Source organism: Gadus macrocephalus, chromosome 12 (assembly GCF_031168955.1).
Source record: "Gadus macrocephalus chromosome 12, ASM3116895v1".
Lineage (NCBI taxonomy): Eukaryota > Metazoa > Chordata > Actinopteri > Gadiformes > Gadidae > Gadus > Gadus macrocephalus.
The window spans coordinates 22,860,360-22,881,530 of NC_082393.1; the positions used below are offsets into that span (position 1 = coordinate 22,860,360).

General features: G+C 45.9%; 1 protein-coding gene across 10 annotated transcripts in view; it reads left to right on the forward strand.

The window, feature by feature from the left end:
• Nucleotides 1-19,705, forward strand: part of elavl4 (ELAV like neuron-specific RNA binding protein 4) — a 58,282-nt gene extending 38,577 nt beyond the window's left edge. For 5 of the 10 annotated variants that reach the window (XM_060066548.1, XM_060066554.1, XM_060066545.1 and 2 more), the window contains 3 exons: nucleotides 8,634-8,869; nucleotides 14,554-14,592; nucleotides 18,240-19,705. In XM_060066548.1, the coding sequence (XP_059922531.1) occupies nucleotides 8,634-8,869; nucleotides 14,554-14,592; nucleotides 18,240-18,567 (603 nt within the window). In that variant the 3' untranslated portion in view covers nucleotides 18,568-19,705. The remainder of the gene's footprint in view (nucleotides 1-8,633; nucleotides 8,870-14,553; nucleotides 14,593-18,239) is intronic. The other 5 variants (XM_060066546.1, XM_060066549.1, XM_060066551.1 and 2 more) reach the window with 3 other exon arrangements.
• The last annotated feature ends 1,466 nt before the right edge of the window (nucleotides 19,706-21,171 follow it).

Sequence of the window (21,171 nt, forward strand, 5' to 3'; positions counted from 1 at the left end):
GGAGGAGTAAAGGGGGGGAGGTGGAACGCTACGTGGAACCGGACGAGAGAAAAACAAAAGAGACGAGCGAGAAAAGGCTAGCAGAGGTGAAGAAAGGAGAATTGAACGTGGAGGGGGTGTGGATGGTGCAAGGGTGCAGAAAGTGCAATAAAGAAGATGGAGCCAAGGTACATAGCGGCCACGGGGAAGGAGAGACGCCGAGGAGAGGCGGAGGAGTTTGACGAGGGGGGACGGAGGGAGCGGGGTCGGAGCGGCGGCGCCCATAAAAGAGCAGCGGCGTGGGAAAAAAAAAAAGGAGGCGGTTACCGCGGCTACGGAGAGGACGCGGCGGTCACATCTCCCTGTCTATTTATCTGCTTAACTAGCAGACCTGTCGTGGCGCCGGGAGGCCGCTCCCCAGGGGGGTCCCGCCGTTCCACAGCACAGCACAGGCGGAAAACAACAAACGGGAGACGCCACAGACAACACATCTGTTCACACTGCAGCCTCATCTCTTATTTTAAACCTGCCCGCTCGGGGAGGGGGGGGGGGCGGGGAGGCGGGCGTCCGGCCATAAATACACCCAGCCCCGGCAGCGATGGCCCTGGGAAAACGGCGAGGAGTGACGCATCCACCCTGAGCCCGGGCTCTTAAAAAGGAGCCTCAATTATTCATCACGGCGCCATTCTTGACTTAGCACACCGTCCGTTTTAGACCTGAGCGTTCTCAAGAGCAGCTAAGTGCTCGTTGGACCTGCGTGTACCGGCAGAATATATTCACAGGCTTTGCAGAGAGGCAGCACCTCCCCCCCCCCCCCCCCCCCCACCCCAAAACCCTATCACTAAGACTTTGGAGGAATAGGGAGGATGGGGGGTGGATTTGTGAGTGGGACATGGAAAGGACAGGGATAGGGGAGGGGAGAGAGAGAAACGAGAACGAGTGAGATAAGGAGTGGTAGAGTAGCACACTCTCTGAGTAATGGGTAGATGATCACAATATTGTTACAGTAGAGGAGCAGGAGAATCGGCCGCACCAAAGAGTTGGGATGGTGGCATTAAAGGAGCAGGGAATCTCAGAACCTAATAGGGAGGAGTGATTCATACTGGAGTAATTGGAGAGTCTGTCTATACTTAGACGGTATAACTACCTGACTGCGGCTCATAGCACACATGTACTATTTCCTGCAAATAGCATTTTCAAAGCTGAATACTGAAAATAATCAGGATAACTACAGAAATGCTTCCATGCGTACATGCTTCCCTCCTTTATTTAACATGCCTCAGCTTATTCTCTCATTCTCTTCTCGTTCTCTGTCCCTTTTACCACCGCAGCAAACACATTCACATCCACTTATTTTTATATTGGTATATTGCAAATACTATTAATTGTGTTTTTATTTGTGAGGAAACGGCTGGGAATACACAATACACTTTAAATTCCCTAATTCCCCAAAATGTACCTGTGCTTAACTTACAAGTGCACACATTGTTTCTTAAGCACCCTTAATACAGACATATATACACATTTCTTCCTTTTGTGAGCATTGATACATTCACCACACTTGTGTGTGTGTGCGTGGTTTGCGTGTGTGCGTGCGTGCATGTGTGTTCATGCATGCATACTGTGTTAGACACACTCCAACACACTTCTTCCTGTTACTTAAACATACACAGACGCTTGCAGACGCACACACACACGCACGCACAAACACACAGAGACACACAAAGACACACACACACACACATTCTCCACACGGACTCCTGGACGTCTCCCCAGGAGGCTAAAGGATCAGCAGGAGAAATGTTAATGACCAATTAGATGTTAGAGTTGCCGGTGATTAAGAAACACAGAAGATTTTAGGGGGACCCTGAGAGCAGTAAGCTGGCATCATCAACTCATCTTTCTCTTTTCCTTTCTGCTTAAAGAAAGACACACACACACACACACACACACACACACAGACACACACACACAGGGACACACAAGTTCACACTTGTTTCCCCAACAAAGAGCTTCTGCCTGCAAATTAAAACCCTGCAGTGAGAGGCAAAAACCGTAGCAAAAGACAAAATGATCCTTAAAAAAGATTCAGTGGACAGAGACGAAGAAGACAAACACAGGAATGTGCACGGAAATAGCCGGAGTGCATTGCACGCTACGGGAACAACAAACTTTCTCCGGGTGGCGTTGGCAGATGGGCCGATGATCCTCGAAGCCCCGCTCGGCCAAGAACAGGAACACCAAGTCCGTTCTCCCGATGACCCCCGCTCATCAGCAGAATGAACCCTGCATCACTCTGCTGTTCTCCCAGACAAGGACGAACCATCGGGCATCACGGCTAGCGTCACTCACAGTCAGAGGCAGGCCGAGTAAAAGCCTTAAAAGCTGCCAAATTGCCCCAGAGAGTCAAAAGAGTGAGCACATTGACTTGACAAGGATATCTCTCCATCACTGCACCACCCAGCCCCCCCCCCCCCGCCCCCTTCCTTTCTCTCCTTCTCCTGCTCCCTATTGATTCCTTCTGAATGGCTAAGCATATTTTGCCTCTTTATCTGTGCAAATAGCGCAGAGCTGCATTTCTCTTCCCCCCCGCCTGTCTGTCTAACCTTTGGGGAAGACTGCCGGTCCATGCGGTTCCCCCCCCCCTGACAGTCGGATTGGAGGGCCTTCAATGTGAAACAGATATAATATCAATGGAGGTCTATTTCTGGTACCCTGAACGAGACCTGCAGGTTTGCGGCAGTCAATACTGTCGATTGCCCCCCATGATCAATGATGAGCAAAAGTGTATTGATCTGCGAGGTTACCTTTCACCAACCTTGATCTCCTGTCATATCTCCTTGACATTTCGTCAGGGGCATGCCCTGGCTGAAAACAGGGCTGCGATATATTTAGGTATGCACTAACACACACACACACACACACACACACACACACACACACACACACACACACACACACACACACACACACACACACACACACACACACAATATAACACATGTGTGTGCACATCGACACGTGACTTTTTGCAGAGCAATTTGTACATGTGTTTCGTGCACCTGGTGGTTTCCCTGCAGCAACATCTCCCCGTAGAATATCTCCTCCATTTCAGTTTGAACGGTCTTCCCGGTCCTGAATTAAATAATGGATGTTCCCATTGAAAGCCTTCCAAATCCCTGGTCCCTTCCATTGCCACAGAGTAAAGGAATTGGAAGAAAGAGCCGTTTCCCCTTCAGACGAGGGGAACGGCGGCCCAGACAACCCTCTCATGTTGTCTGCAGACGAATCGCCACACTGGAGAACCAAGACAAATAGCGGTTGGGGAACAAACTGCCATACAAATATAAATAAATCTATCAAATCTGCTCCTGCCAGCCACCATTTCAGAAATGGCTCCTGGATAAGGTACGGTGGAAACATTGTGAGACAGTTTGGGCAGAATTTCATTTTATTGAGATTAATGTATTTATTTTTCCATGTATTTCTTCTGCTACTGTTTGCATGAGCCACTCAGTCGTATGTCTGTCTGCCTGTTCTTTGGAATCACAATGGAATCACATCATGTGACTCAATGTCACATGATGGGTAACCTTTCCATACAATGTCCCGTGTGGTATTCTGTGTTCTCTGGTTAATTGGTCAATTAAATCAATGAACCAATACAGTTTGTTAGATGCGGTGGACGTAGCCCCACCCAAACGTGTACTTGCGTACTTCTGAAACGTACACTTAGGCACTAGAAACATGATACCAGACAGATGGCCGAAACGCTGTGTTGACAGAGGCTAAAGTGCAGGGCGCCGTCGCTCTTCAAAGCCGTTCTCTTCTCCTCGCTGCTTTTTCAATCGCCATCTGTAGTCAGACTTACTCGCGTTGCTGAAAACAAGGACATTGCTTTGCTTTTTTTTTTTCGATTGGACAGCAGCAGGAGCAGGCGTTTGTCTTTCCCTCCTCGCCTTATTATAAAACTATTAGAACAGCGAGTTAAATCGCCGTTTGATAAAGCTGGCCCACCATAAGCCACCCGAGAAAGCAGGAAACATGAAATGAAACGAAAGTACACCTAAAACACACACACACACAAACACAGGCATCCAGGAGGATGGGTTCTGATGCTAGGGAAACAATAAGTTGCCATGTATGCATGTGTGTGTTTGTGTGTGTGTGTGTGTGTGTGTGTTTGTTTTTGTACGTGTGTGTGGTCGCCTGTATGTGTGCATGCGTGGGACTGTGTGATGGCGTGCATGCAGGCTGTTTCATCAGCCAGGTCCCTCATCCTCCCTGTCCTCTCAAAGGAGCAGTCATCTCTGTGCCAGTCTGTCACTGTTTGGCGGAAATGAGACCAGGTTCTAGAGGCTTTGTTTGGCAGCACAGTAGCGGTAAGAAAAGCACTGGTTCCTTTCATCAGCGTCGTCCTTTAACCCTCACCCCCGAACATTCTCATCTCTCAGCTCCTTCCCTTTGTGTTCCTCATCCCCTTCCTCCTCGCTCCCATACCATCCCTTTCCTCGGAGTCTTAGCCTGTCAAGGTACTCCTGACCTCTTCCCTTATCACAAACCTCTCTCTCTCTGTCTCTGTCTCTCTCTCTGTCTGTCCCTATCTCTCTCTCTCTCTCTCTCTCTCTCTCTCTCTCTCTCTCTCTCTCTCTCTCTCTCTCTCTCTCTCTCTCTCTCGATTTCTCTACATCCTAGTGTCTCTGTGTCTCCTTCCAATCATTTCCCCCCTCTCTCTATCTCTCTCTCTCTCTCTCTCTCTCTCTCTCTCTCTCTCTCTCTCTCTCTCTCTCTCTCTCTCTCTCTCTCTCTCTCTCTCTCTCTCTCTCTCTCTCTCTCTCTCTCTCTCTCTCGATTTCTCTACATCCTAGTGTCTCTGTTCCTTCCAATTATTTCCCCCCTCTCTCTCTCTCTATCTTTCTCTCTCTCCCTCTATGTACACTTATGTTTTCCTCTCATTGTGGTGGTGCCTGTGGTGCTGTGTTATTAGTAAGGCAGTCGGTGTGTGCTGGAAAGAGATAAGCGCAGGTAGAGCGAGTTACATAAGCCTACGCTGATTATTATGGAGGAGAGCGAGATACAAACACGGTGAGACGGGGAGATGGAGAGAATGAAAGAAGTAAAAGAACCAAGTAGGAGAGAGGGAGACAGTGAGGTGGAGAGAGTTGTGCGTTAGCACATTGTGCGTTAATATTGCTGCTACGGCTGCCTGGCTGTTGATAAGTAGACAAGGCCTCTTGAGCAGGTTGAAAGCAGCATCTTTGGTTTGGAATGAGATGGCAGCTTGCCTACGCTGATTGCCAGTCTGTTTTTCGTGCGCCATTTTGAAAACAAAAGAAAAACCCTTCTCCTCGTTTACCATGTTAACCGCAACATGGCGGAGGTGCTCGAACACCCAAATAACTACCACTCTCTCACAGTGCCCGAACCAATCCACTTACTGACAGGTTGCCAGAAAGTCTATAGCCAGAACTATCCTTCATATGCAGCTCTGGTACGGCATAATAACACAAAACAGTGTAACACCCAAACACATAATTTAAAGGATGTTCATTGACAGAGAGAGGGATGCAATACATATACAAATAAATATAATCAAAGTGGGTAGGAGGATATATTAAAGTGTAAGTGTCTGAATGTACGTATTAACACACCTAGTGTCACACAGCGTTTAGATGAGTGGTTTTGCAGGCGACATGTCAACTGCCTCTTCACCTCCATCCCTCCTTCATACAACCCTGACTTTCACACTGAAGGACAACGCATTTATAAAACCCATCTACACACACACACGCACACACACACACACACACACACCCTCTTAACACCACAATTAGTCATGGGAAATCATATACGGTCATGGACCTCTCTATTGCTCTTTTCATTCTTAATAGAACCTCCACAAGACAGGACATTGTGTGTGTGTTGTGTGTGTGTGTGTGTGTGTGTGTGTGTGTGTGTGTGTGTGTGTGTGTGTGTGTGTGTGTGTGTGTGTGTGTGTGTGTGGTGTGTGTGTGTGTGTGTGTGTGTGTGTGTGTGTGTGTGTGTGTGTGTGTGTGTGTGTGTGTGTGTGTGTGTGTGCTATACGTGTGTACATGCCACTTCATCCATATGTCAAGTATTTGTCTAGAGGCTCTTCAGCTGGTAATGCTTAAGAGCGACTGAAGGCCAGGCATCTGAACGCATTAGAGGGAGACTCCTGTGCTCCCTGTCCCTCATCTGTTCTCTCCTTTAAAGCCTGTGCATTATAGGAGGTGAGGGTAGAAGCTACCAAGATCCTAACCTATCATGGAAACAGAATCATTGACTTTGTACCTTTGGATAGAAATGGACTCTCATGCAACAAAACCGTTTTTTAAGTCATCCAAAACATCTTAAGTCACGACCACACTGCCCTCAACGTTGAGTGGCGATGGCTGCCACTTCTGAAACGTCCAGATCTCCAAAAGATCTGTAAATATGTAGATGGAAGTAGAGAAATACTGGCTCCCTTCCTTACTGAAATCCACATGCCCTTAAACCAGCCATTCAAGGCTTGGGTGCTCAGCTGTAGTTTTAGTGTAACATAGTGGGATCTAAATGGGCTTTCCTAAAGGTTTCTTCATTACGGTTATTGTTCATAACAGACATTCATAGCGCATTTGTATGTGTACAATTGTGTCATTTGAGTTATATTATCATTGGGCAATAAAAGGACATTTTGGAGAGGGATAAGCACAGGTAGACACTCTCTCTACCTCCTAGTTACAACAGATGCATGCACATTTCAGGGAATCAGTGGGGAACCAGCTAGGAACAACATCATCTGCTGTTTCCACTGTACAGATCCCTCCAGGACTGTCATGGTTCTGCTGTAATTAAAACGCACAGGTTGACGGGAGAGGAGCCATGGAAGGAGAGATGTTTGAAAGTCTGTCTAGCGGAAGAGAAAGAGGTAGACACAACAGAACAGATAGACATGACAGGAGTAAGGCAAGGACAACAAAGGCAGCCAACAGAATAATGAAGATGCAGTCAGAGTGAACAAGCAGTAGCGTACATCAGACATTGAGAAGGGGCTTTGGTAGGGATACATTTCCTTCCCCCAAACAGTTCTGTAGCCATGAAAGACTGTAAGGTTTTGTTTGTTTTGTGTTGTTTTCTCCACAAAGACATGAACCTACAGTACTAACCATAACTTATAACCAAACCTTACCAAATATATTATGCTTATCCCTAACCTTCCACACAGATAAAAGACAAAAGTCAATGACATGGCAACATTTTTTATTTTTTATTTTATTGATAGGTATTATTATTATAAATCCCGGCCATCACTGTAGGGCTGAGAGGGGAGATGGGGGGGAGGGAGGAGATGGGGAGAGGGCAGATGTCTGAGTGTTTCTTTGAATAAGTATTCAGGACCACGAGACTAGCCAGCAGGATGGGTGGTTTGTAAGAGAGAATGTGGAATAACAATAAGGAACAGGGCTTTGTGTGTGTGTGTGTGTGTGTGTGTGTGTGTGTGTGTGTGTGTGTGTGTGTGTGTGTGTGTGTGTGTGTGTGTGTGTGTGTGTGTGTGTGTGTGTGTGTGTGTGTGTGTGTGTGTGTGTGTGTGTGTATGTGTATGTGCTCGTATAAGAGACAGACACTTCAGACAATCATGCTCAAACACAAAATGTTCCCTCCCTCCCTCCCTTTCTTTTATTTGCTCTCGCATACATGCTAGTGCACTTACTCACATGCACACGCAGACCGTTAACGCACACACACACACACACACACACACACACACACACACACACACACACACACACACACACACACACACACACACACACACACACACACTCACACACACACACAGTATTATGTAAATAGTCTCTTCAACAGAGTGCTGCTGTCACCGAGCGCCCATCCTTTGGGCCATCTAGGCAGCCTCATTAAAACCAAGCACAGCATCCATTAATAGATTTCAGTACATGCACACTTTAACATACACACCGACGTGCACGCACACACACATGCACACTCACCACACAGACCAACAAAGACCTCCCGGGAAGCGTGTCTCTCTAAATGATCCTCTCAGGTGGCAGTCAAAAAGTATATCTCCTAGGAAACCAGTTTTCATGTCAGCGGGTACAATGGATGGAAACTGTGTGGCTGAAGCTGGCGAAGGAACGCTGGACCGCGCTGCTGGAAGACGCTGCAATGCCCGGACCAGATCTTTCTTGGCACCCAAGTGCCGTTGTGTTTGTGTGCGTCTGTGGCTGTCTCTATATCGGTGTCTTTACGTCCCTCGCCGTCCCCATGCATGACACGAAAGAGCGGTACATGAGTGCATACCGCCCAGCATTCGTTGTGCTCTTCTCTCCCCATCTTCAGGAACGTGAAGGTCCTCAATACGTTAGGAATGCATACCATTGGACGTTTGTGTCCAGTGCTGCGTGTGTGTGTGTGTGTGTGTGTGTGTGTGTGTGTGTGTGTGTGTGTGTCCGTGTCTGTCTCTGTATCTGGGTTTGTACATCCCCCCCCCCACCGCCCACACACATGACATGTATGAGTACAGCACATGAGTACCGCCCAGCTGTCAGCGCAAAGCCCTGCTCCCCCCGCTGCGGCCCCCCCCCCCAAGCCCTGTGAAGTAAAAGTGGTGTGTGTCTTTGTGATGTGCTGGCCCCACAGGCGGCTCCCGGGGCGTGGGCTTCATCCGCTTCGATAAGAGGATAGAGGCCGAGGAGGCCATCAAGGGCCTGAACGGGCAGAAGCCGTCCGGCGCCGCCGAGCCCATCACCGTCAAGTTCGCCAACAACCCCAGCCAGAAGACCAGCCAGGCCCTGCTGTCCCAGCTGTACCAGTCCCCCAGCCGGCGCTACCCTGGGCCCCTGCACCACCAGGCCCAGCGGTTCAGGTGAGGAGGCTCTGGAGGGGAGAGATGCACAAAGGGTGGAGGGAGGGGGGCATGGTGTTAAGTGTGTGTGTGGGGGGGGGGGGGGGTTATTGTACGCACAGTGTTATTGTATTGTCTGATGTAAGAAAAAAAGATTGAGGTGATTTTCCACTCTGCCCAAACTTGAGGGCTGTGAAGGTGATTGAGGTCATGTTGAGGTTATGTTTTCGATGCATTAAGGACGCGTCCCATTGAAAGTTTGCGTCTGTGTTATACCTGACTGTTGTTTCCACACGTGACCGTTATGGGGACGGCACAGGGCTGTCTGAAAGCCAGCGGCGGTCCTGTCCTTGTTCGGATAAGCGGATACGTCGTTTGATCTGTTCAGAAAAAGATCTGACTTCAACAAGGTTGGGAGCTTTCTGATAAATTGGTTATGGCTGGGATCAGTGGGGAGTCAGGAGAAGTCGTCATGTTTGATGCCGTTATCTCCAAAGGTAATTCCAATATATGTCCATTACACACAAAGTGGAAATAATTAATAGTTAATGACTATTAAAGGCTCCATGAGGAGGTTGTCAGTATTTGCAATCGTCAATTCAATTTGAGTCCATTTGTATATGCTGTTATAGGTAAATTACGCCATCTGTGAAAGATTGGCATATGTTAAAAATGATTCCAAATGTTCAAGGTGCCAGCCTGGTTCCTGCTGATCCCAAGTAGAATTAAATCTGCATGGGGGATAATCTATATTACAGTTAACATCTGTAAGCCCCCACCCTCAAATATGTACAGCAATTTGATAAAATTCAGATTATTGTTATGATAGGATTTAATTATAATATTAATGATAAATGATGACCGATTTAGAAATGTAAAGGAGCAGCAGGCGTTGTCCAACTGCTGGTAAAGATGCAGATAGCTACATGGGTAAAACCAGACCCATGCCTTAGTCTGTGAAACTGAAGTCAGGCTTCCTCTGAAGCTTCCTCTTCTAAGCATCCATTTTGTCCATTTGGAGAAACACAAGTGTACCCTTTTGAAGGACAGGTGTAAAGAGCCCACCTGGTGCACAGAGAACCTGTGTGTTGTCGGAGCAGGGAGGAGCTGTTCACGAGAGACTGTGGGGTTCTGTCTTTTGCCTTCTTCCCTTTTCATCTCTACCCACCGTCATCCTCACCATCATACTCCATGAGGCGGCCGCTTCTCGCCTGAGCAAAAATATTTATTGAGTTATAAATATTTAAGATGTTTATTAAAGAAGAGACGCTATGTTTCCTTCTCACCCGATGCCTCGGGGCAGTGACTGATAATGTGTTTTGAAATGGACGTGATACATTTCACAACCAAATTAGGTTAATCTAATAAACCCAACCTTTTTTTTGTCACCTTTATCAAACTCTAGTTTGGAGTAAAAAATGAATGTTGCAGTTGTGTGGTTGTCTGTTTTCTGAAAGATGGTTGTTTCACTCCCTGAAGGCCATTCTTATAGAAACAGACAGGGTGATTGGGAAACCACACATATTTTACTTGGGTTATGGTGAAGGGTTTGATGGTTTAATGGTTTGAGTTATGCCTCCACAAGATGGTGGAGAGGTGAACAGAGCTAGTTTCAGTTGTGCTTTTGAGACTTGTAATGCTCCATGGGTACTGCTTCTCTTCCTGACACATTTCAGTGCTTTACTCTGAAGCTCAACAATCTCACATCAAGGTAAATTGTCCTCACTTTGAGTGGGGAAGGACAAAGTAAAATCCAGCAACGAATTGGATTCCAGACCTATTTCAGGTTTACCAGGCATTAGGGTAGTATCTCAAGCCATCAATTTCTTTCAGAACCCATTTTTGCCGAGGCTGTCTGCAACCAATCATTTCTAACAACACATAAATGCCATATACTTCTCATGATCACTCATCATTATTTATTCCGGGTTACTCAATCAAAACACAATTCATTTTACATAACATAAAGACGCGCACTATTGCCTCAATACAAAACCCAAACGAGAGTTGATTGTGAATTACCATGATTTGATGAAAAGGGTGTGGAGGGGGGCGGGGGTGGAGGGGTATATATACTTTCCGATTCTGCGGTGGAATAACAAGCTTACACCGTTTTCTCCCCCCCCCCCAACAACACTAAGCTAGTCGTGCTGTTTACTCCCCATCAAAGTCAAGGCTTGGATGGTGTTTTCTGGTGGAGCCGCTCTCCCGGTGTGACACCTGAGCGATGTTGCGCGGCTGTGTGTCTGCGATACGCCAAGCCAATTTAAAGGAGCCGCGGGAGAGCCCGCGCTCCCCATCACAAATCATAACCTCCAAGAGCCTTTTGCACCGGCTTTGCCTAAGTTCAAACATAGTCTGGGTAAAAGGTAGGTGTTTACTAAGTCGGGGTTTACCCACGGCTCAATCAAAACGGGTGGCGCCGCAAAGACCAGTTTTAATGAAGTGCTTGGTAGTCAACTAATATTGACTCCTTACCCCTAAAACGTGACGCTTGGAATAGATGGAAATGGTTGATGGAAGTCTAAATCCAACAAACAACTGTTTTAGGATGTAAATTTTGGTTCAAATAAACCGAACTGCAACAAATGCTAAATAATGAACAATTTAAGACTTTCAAAGATGTGTGTGAGGCATGACCTCTACATACACAACACAAGGAAGACATAAAACATGAAGTGCTAGTCAATAATTGATATTAAAAGTAATTGTATCTCTACACTCTCTTCATACTAGATTTGTATCTACACTCCAACATGTAGAGTGCCATCATGAGCCAAATAACAGGACAGCAATCGTGAACATGTACATCGGTAAACTTAAAGATAGAAATTAAACATACATTTTTTAACTAAACTTCTAATACATTTGTGTACTTCAGTATTCTTTAAATGTACAGTAGAGTTTTGCTCTCACAATCAATGAGTAACTAAAAACCAAGAGCAAACCTTAGGGACAGCCCCAAAGGAATTAGTCCCAGGTGGTGTTAATTATCTTCGTTAGTATAGCACGGTGCCTCACCTGGAACAAATACAGCCAGTCACACACAGCACACAACTTTTCAATCTAGGATTTCACTAGGGGGTTGTCTTGCCCTTGTGTGTGACTGCTAACGTCGAACACCCAATATAGTCTGTCTGATAAGCCCACGTAGGCCTGGGATATGGCCAGGCAATGTCCTGTCCGCCTGGCTGGTCCCTTTTAACACATCAAGCATCATCCACTCAAACACAATACACCTCTCAGCCCTAGGTATCAGCTTTCTTCCAATGCCGTTACGTTAACTAATGACACAAATTAACAAATTAGCCTTATTATATCCAGAGCAGGAACCAATTTTAATTAGAGAGGCACCGAAAAATGCAGGAGACAAAAAAACGCTGTTCCACCGTATTAATGTGCATGGAAAGACAGCACAAAAGCCCTATTGTTTATGTGGAGCTTGGAGGGGCGGTGCAAAAAACAAGCTTGAGCTGATTGCAGGGTGAGTGCCTGTACGGGTGTCAAAGTGAAGCAGATGTTTGTCCATGAGTGTGTGTCTTTTGTACCTCTTGTACCCCCATATGTGAACAATGTGTGAGGGTGCAAATTACATTCATGCATGTATGAAATGTGTACATTTGTAATTGTGTTTAAGTGCGGTACCTGCGTGTGTGTTTGTGTGGCATGTCTGGTCTGTGTGTGTGTGTGTGTGTGTGTGTGTGTGTGTGTGTGTGTGTGTGTGTGTGTGTGTGTGTGTGTGTGTGTGTGTGTGTGTGTGTGTGTGTGTGTGTGTGTGTGATAGGTCTGGTTCCGGTGTATCTGTATATTTGTATGTGTGTGTCTGTGTTTTTGTGTGTGTGTGTGTGTGTGTGTGTGTGTGTGTGTGTGTGTGTGTGTGTGTGTGTGTGTGTGTGTGTGTGTGTGTTGTGGTGTAAGCCTGTGTGTTTGTGGCTTTGTGGCAGGTTGTTTTGGCCCATCAGCCCAGCGGCCAGCAGATGTCTTGTTGCTCCCAAGGCCTGGAGCGTTTGTCCTCAGAGCCCCCACTCCAATTGACTCATTTACCCACAAAGCAGCCGGCTCGCTCCCTCCCCACATAATAGGCTAATTACTACCTTAATGAGTCGATATTCACATCTCCACTTTTTTACTTTGTTTACTGGTGTTTCCCTACGACTGGCAATTGTGCTAGAAACTAAAAAACTCAGAGTGATGTAAAAATGGTGTTCAGCTGAAAAATGTAGTTTCTAAAGGGAATTGTGTTTCTCATTCATTACAATAACGATGAATTGAGACATATGAACATTTTGCAATGATCTTTTATATTTTCAAACAAACTTTATATATCTATATGCATAAAAAGAAAACCTAAAGGTTAAAAAAGACAAATTCCATGTTTAAATCCCGTTCTTTGTTTCTCAAAAGATTTGTGAGACATCTTAAATTACAATAGACTTATGGAGTGTGAATAAGAGAATCTCAGCATACCGAATCAACTTTTATTTTAACTGGTTTTAAATGTGCCACCCAGCTCCGAGTTGCTTCCTAGAGGAGAGGAAAGCCATTGACCTGCTGTTGCTCAATAAGCCGTGCCCTGTGTCCATTAGCCCAGCAGAGTTAATAAGACATGAGACAGGCCAGCGCCTTGTGAGGAATGAAGGTCATTGAGTCACCAAGCAGACTGCATCCATCCACATTAAGACCCAAGGTTTCATCCCCACTAGGTTTTTTATAGCCAAGCGTACTCCCACGGTCACCCACACGCAAACAAACACACAGAATAACTACTTTACTTGTGCCAGCTCACACAAGTGAACACGCAGACACATTGCATCTCTCCTTGCCAGCAGGGATGGCTGAAGCACAGGAAAGGCAGAAATGAAAGAAAATTGTATAATTTACAAATGCTAATCTTTTTTAATTATAGACGTACATATCCATTAACTAGCGCGTACATTTGATTTGACCATTGAGCACTTAACACATTCTCCCGGACCAGTCACGCGTGCATTGATAAATTCATGACTAATTAAACAGTTGGTGAATGTTTTGTCAGTTTCGTGGAAAACATACAAATCCACCATTCACTCTTTTGCTCACCATCCCTCAAACCCCAAACCATTACACTGACAGAACTCTTAATTTGATGTCCTTTGAGGTGCAGTATTTTCTTTGTCTAGTTGCCTTTTTCATAGAGAACATCATGAATTGATAATCCTACTCTTCGGAAATACTTTTATGGTTAAAATCTCCCTTCACCTCGAAATGCATCTGTATGCTGGCATCAATTGTTTGGAAAACAAATGCTTTTTTTCTTCTGGGCTACATCTCATGGATGTAGACAAGTGCCTTGCAATGCTAATGCCCCCCTCCACCCCCAAAAAAACCTTCCTTCGCCCTGCTAACACCACAGAGCACTAGATAATTTGTTTCTGCTGTCTCGTAGCAAAACTAGCTGTGCTCCGGTTGCAGAATCTGGCTAGCCGCGGGCCAGTCTAACAAGTGTCTCGCTGGAAGTGGGCTACTGTATATGTGTGTAAAGTGATGACAGCAGATAGTACCGACCCAGCAGGCATTCTCTGCGAAACGGTCCACTTATGGCTGGGGTTTGTTTGATTCTTGAGCGAGGAGGACCATGCAGTTCCTACTGGGACGTAGAATCAGTTCCATTGAGTGCGTCGACCATCTGCCCACCATTAACCCCAGAACCCTCCTTCTCTTTACAGGCTGGACAATTTGCTTAATATGGCCTATGGCGTAAAGAGGTAATTAAAAACTTCGACCGATGCCAGCTGTCCATGTTGACTCAATGATTTTTTCAATATACATTATTTTCAGTTTCTCTTTTTTCTTTTTTCCATGTATTTAATTTTTTACGTTGGGTTTTCTTGTGCCTTTTGAAGTGACATTGCATCTGAAAATGAGGTTAACTTTTTTATTTGGTCCCTTGATTTGTGATCGTGGTTGTTTGGTTTGCCTTGGTTGTTTTTCTCTCCTTAAGCTTGATTCCATTTGGAAAACTTTTCCGCCACCCAAGGCGCAAAAAACAGAAAACAATCTGTCTCTGTTTTTGCGGCGGTGATGAATTTGCTTTGTTTTGATTATGACAAGTGCCGGTGTTTGGGTTTTTTGAATTGTTTTTGTCTGTACTGAATGGGCATTTCCTTTGTTCTCCGGTGTATAGCTCTTGATTTCTGGGCGTGTTTGATTTCTCCAGGATTCAGGTTCCCCTGCCTTGCCTCCACAGCCCAGACCTTGTGTAAAAAAGACAGGTCCCCTTAAACCATTCCCAGAATCGCTGGAAGCTCATTCCAAACCAAACCCCCCCCTGAACAAAAAGCTACCATGGTCTTTTGCGTAAGATGTATACTCACACACATTATGTTAAAGCGGGTCGTCTTAATACCCCCCTGCCATTGACGTAGCAGATCTGACCCCCCCTTATGTTCCTGTTGGGTGAGGCCAGTACGGCGTGGCTTGAGGAGGTGGGCCTGGATCCGTGTCATAAACCAGCTGTTTTCCCCGGCAGAGAACTCCTGCCTTGCTTGGCTCCGCCTGGTTCCGGTTTTGTTTTCCGTTTGCCACCGTTTATTTTGTTAAGTTGTCGGCCATGGATGTTAAAACGACCGTTGGCGGACGGGGTTCAGCCTCTTGTTGTTGTTGTTGTTGTTGTTGTTGTTGATTTAATGTGATGTGGGTCGCATATCTTGCATGACGCAATGACCGATTAAGGACCGCCCTAAGAAATAGGTTTCAAACTCATACATACAGGAAGAGAGAGCAACAGGTTTAGTATTAGTAGTTGTAAATTGCAAGCTAGTAAAAGAAGTCATAGTTTCCATATGCTTCAATATAAAATGGGATTTATGCATCCCCTATATCCTATTGAACACTAGATGACCCCACTCCAATGTAGCTTCTGCTCTATTCAATCTTTACACTATCATTTCCAAAGGGCCAAAATGGCCATCCATCTCTCCTGAAACAGCATGTGATTAAATTCCAAGTGCTATTCATGTGATCAAAGGCTCTTGTTTGGAAGGTGGGCACCCAGAGAGGAGAGATGTTTTGAGAGCAGGAAGTGGAATGCTACAGAAAGGATAGAATGGATAGCTGGTCAGCTACGCTGTTGCTATGCAACCCCCCTGGTTTCCCCCTGTTGCGTTCGGATTATGGTTGGACTAGCTATTATATATACAATAATATGCATGCACACACACACACACACACACACACACACACACACAAACACACAAACATACACGTACATCATTCCCATCATGTCCTCTGCGGCACTTTGTTAGTGAGTCTCCAACTCGACCCTAAATCTCCACACACGCCGCAGCTCCTGCATGCAAATGACCACAAGGTTGTTTCTTAGCACAGCGGGAGGGCGCGGACGTAGCGGAGCATGCTAGACAGGAGCCTGACGTGACCAGACCCGCTAAGTAATTCAGCCGGTGCGTCGACATGCTGAGGAGAGTAGCTAAAGCCCCTATCGGCAGGACAAAGGAAACGCGCAGAGAGAGAGAGAGAGATTCGAGACACACACAATAGGACTGGAATTTTGAGGAGCGAAAGACCAGCAGCTCATCAAGCTTAAGTGCGGTTCAATCGTAAAGATGTAATGATGACTACGATGCTGACGTCCGTCCCATGCCGCTGATCAGATCTCAGCGAGCGCAGCCAGCACAACAGGAGACCTCTCCGGGCGGAGTCAGCAATCCTGGGCTCGTGCGCAGTTAGCCCCCGACCACAGCCGCTGGGACTATATTGTACGAGACCAAAGTCATGCCGGGAAGGTTGCAGTTATCTTCGGCCATGTACAGAGAGAGAGAGAGGGAGAGAGAGAGAGAGAGAGAGAGAGAGAGAGAGAGGGATAGAGAAAGAGAGGGAGAGACAGAAAAGTGTTGTAATGCTTCCTGGGTTCTGAATTGGAAGAAAGAAAAGGTCCAGCGGACAACAACTGCGCAGGGAGCGGAAACACATTCTCGTCCTTCGTGCCATCCAGCCGTAAAGGACTTCAATTTTATCCATTCAGCCCGCTCCCTCTCCCCTCTGTCCCTCTTGCTCGAGAAGGCCCCTCTCCCCGACAGCTGCTGCAAAGCGGAACTCTCCGAGCGCGCACCATAGAGCCTGTCGTCTCCCCTGCAGAGCCATGGCGGCCCAGTAAGACAGGAACCATTTTATCTAATTTACCTTTTACTTAAAAGCAAAGCGGGTGTGTTCCCCCCCCCCCAATCCCCCTGCCACCCCCCTTTGCCTTTTCTTTAACCGGAAAGGCAATTAAGGGAAGTCATCTGAGGATTTGAATATCTTGCATCGCGAGTAAAAAGGATGAGATTATGAGGTGAATGAGAACAGATTTAGCAGCGTGCGTGGCGCACGGTCTTTGATGAATTTCTCGAAATGGTTTTATTCACTGACTTCCTGCCGTTTAGCTCCCAAAGGACGAGAGAGTGCACGAGAGGGAGGGAGGGAGTGGGGGAGACCTGAAAGAGAGAGAGAGTGGGTTGTGGAGAGGGAGAGAGGGAGAGAGGGCGAGAGTAGGAAGAGCTACCTCTGCATCTCCCAAATACTTCCCAGAATGCACTGCTCTGATTCAAGAACGAAGGACAGCAGTGAGGATTTAATAAAGCATAAACATGAACGCATACAAACAAATACATTTGTACATAAAGTGACACATACACAGACACACATACAGACACACACGTACAGCCAACCCACTTAATATCCAACTCATTCATTTTTTGTTGTTTTACTCCAATTAATGTGTGTTATGCATATTATTAGTACAGCTTGAGCATATTTTGTTATGCCTTTAAGACCGTAAGATTCCCATAAGAGTCATGAAGATATTAAACAATATCAAACCATGACAGTAGCACATTTTTCAAATTCCGATAAGTCAAGTTCAGGACATGTAGCCCATCACTTCTTATATTTTAATGAACCAACTAAAACATTCTTCCTCTTTTCCTCCCTGTCCTTCTCCCCCTCCTCCTCCTTCTCCTCCTCCTCCTCTCTCTCCTCCTCCCTTTCCTCCTCCTCCTCCCTCTCCTCCTCCTCTCTGTCCTCTTCCCTCTCCTCCTCCTCCTCCTCCTCTCTCTCCTCCTCTTCCTCCTCCTCCTTCTCCTCCCTCTCCTCCTCCTCCTCCTCCCTCTCCCTCCCCTCCTCCTCCCTCTCCTCCTCCTCCCTCTCCCTCCCTCTCCTCCTCCTCCTCCCTCTCCTCTTTCTCCTCCCTCTCCCTCCCCTCCTCCTCCCTCTCCTCCTCCTCCTCCTCCCTCTCCCTCTCCCTCCCCTCCTCCTCCCTCTCCTCCTCCTCCTCCCTCTCCCTCCCTCTCCTCCTCCCTCTCCTCCTCCTCCTCCTCTCTGTGTCTGTCCTGTGGCGTTGTGGTTCTCCTCTCAGGTTCTCCCCCATCACCATTGACAGCATGACCAGCCTGGTGGGCATGAACATCCCGGGCCACACAGGGACCGGCTGGTGCATCTTCGTGTACAACCTCTCCCCCGACTCCGACGAGAGCGTTCTCTGGCAGCTGTTTGGGCCGTTCGGCGCCGTCAACAACGTCAAGGTGATCCGCGACTTCAACACCAACAAGTGCAAAGGCTTCGGCTTCGTCACCATGACGAACTACGACGAGGCGGCCATGGCGATCGCCAGCCTCAACGGCTACAGGCTGGGCGACCGCGTCCTCCAAGTCTCCTTCAAGACCAACAAGACGCACAAGTCTTGAGCCAGTGAACCGGTGAATCCAGTTTGCACCCCCCAAACACCACCACCACCACCACCACCACCACCCCCCTTCCATCGCCAACTTGGTCCAGTCCAAACACCCCCCTACCCTGTCCCCCTTCCAACGCCTCTCCCCCGAAACCCCTCACCCCACCCTCCCCAACCCCACCCCAGAACACCCCAACCGCCCTGGTCCCTTTCGTCACAACCTTCTATTGCCACTCTCTGACAGCCATCCGACACAGCAAACTCATCCCCAAACTTCAACCCCAAACTCAACGCCAACACAGAGCAACCGATTAAAAAATCATCAACAAATTGAACTAGAAATGGCTTATATTATAACTTTGGACCTATAAGCCAATGTTGCCTAAGTATTACAAAAATGAAATGATGAAATGTGTCCATATGTTTTCGGAAGCTCCTGTGATAAAACAGGCTTCTCTCTTTGATGTGTAATTTTTCTGTTTGTTTGTTTGATTGTTTGTTGTGGTTGTTAAAGAAAATGATTTTTCTCTTCTGTGCACACAGTAGCAAACCCCCCTGTACTTCCCTTATTTCAGAGAAGAGAGTTTTAGATTGAAACCTTTTTCTCTGTCTTGATTCAGGATTGGTTTTTCTTTTTGAAATCCGGATCCACTGTCGTCAACGGTTACGTCCCCCCCTGTGGTTAAAAGGGAGGGGGCTCCTCAGTTTAAGTTTGGTTTTCAATTGGTGAACCATTCATTCATTTTTTTTCGTGTAAGTATTTGATTCCCTCTCCACAGCCCCACCCCCTTATAGATTATAGATGGGACGGCATCGTCCCCGATAACTGATGCAGATAAAATATGAATTTCTAACATTGTTTTTGTTTTCTAATCGCAAACAAAACACATGTCTTTCCTCACGTGGGTTCAGGGAGATAGGGGGAACGGGAGGGGAACGGGTTAGCTTTCCTGATGAAAAAAAAATATCACTGTTGCCAAAGAGACGATCTCTTTGCTTGAAAAAAAAAACACGTTTAGAAAAAGATAAAAATAAAGAGAGAAAAAAAAAGATCTATTTTTGTAAATGATAATTAAAATAATAATTATTGAAGAATTTTTACAAGAATCTGGATTTGAAAAAGAGAAAAATATTTTGACTGGCTAACTAAAGGGGGGCAGGGCGGGATATGGGGGTGCCACCTTGTCTTGTTCGTTCTGCCGTGGTACTTTTTAGGATCAGTGGTTGTTTGTTTTTAGGGGAAAACTCAAGTTGGCCGAGATTTTGTAGAAGGAAGGTTTTGTGAAAAGGGATACAAACTGAGGCAGGTGATCTTGGTAATTTTTCATATATATACTAGTGCGTGATTATTCAACAGCGATACCCAAAAGGGAAAGGAAAAGGGGTCTGACCATGGCCTAACCAACCTTATAGTCCAGAGCCCGAAGCGCGAAGAAGATCCTTTGTCCACTTGTTTCCTCTTTTTGTCATCTGTCAATATGAGACATCAGTAAATAGATATATTCACATCTATCCATTTAGAGAGCATACTATAGATTATCTATATCAGTTTCCTCACTCTGCGTTTGTGAACTTACATTTGAAATGAACTTCCTTTTAGCGATCAACAGTAGGTGCTATACTACATTACTCACATATCTTAAATATCCAACTTTGTTGTTCTATGTGTTGTTTAAAGAAGAAAAAAAATACTCGATGTTGGCATTGAATTGAGCTGCTGTTCTCTGTTTATTTGTTTATTGTTGGCCCCAAGTCTGGTTTGACTAATTCTTTGAAAACCAGATTGATAAACTTGGGTCTTGTAGGAATCACTTGATCGGCTTAATTTGATCTTACTTTTGGCTTGCTGATTTAGGTTACTTGCTTAGCGTGAAACGTTTGTCAAAATTTAATGATTAGCTAGTTTTGTTAGTCTAGATATTTGTTTCCTTAAGGAGGATCAATGACAACGGTGTCTTTATTTGCTGTGTACAAAAAGATGATATATATATATATATAGTCTACATTTGTTTTACAATATCTACTGTATTATCTGAGTTGTCACTGTTCTTTTGTTTGAGCTTGTCTTCTTCATATGACAACTTATTATGAAGTGGTGGTTAAGTTCCTTAGAAAAACTTGTGAGGAATCCTGTTCAATTGTTGTCATGTCGCTTGTGGAAAAAAAACTGGGAAAAAAAATTGGGTTATCGTTTAGTTAACAACTGCGGCAAAAGAAACCGAACAAAAGCTTAGAATATAACCGTGTTTGTTTACCTATTTATTTACCGATCTATGTTAAAAGCTATTTATTTTTCTATTTATTTGTATTTATTTATTTATTAACCTATTTATTGATTTGTGTCTCCGTGTACGTATTTCTTTGTTCCGTTGTGCGTGTATTTGCGTAATTCTGGTACAGGGAGTGGGAGGGGCGTTTCAGAGCTGAAGGGAGCCGGTGGGGGCGCGAGGAGGAAGGCTCTCCCTGCAGTCCACTGCACTGAGGAGAGAACTTTGGGTGCGTCGTCTGTGCTTTGTACCAGTATATCAAAATTACAATACGACAAAAAAATCTGAAAGGTCACAAAACAAAAAAAAAATGTCTGAAGGGGTTTGGCGGGAGGTGGGAGGGGGGGGGG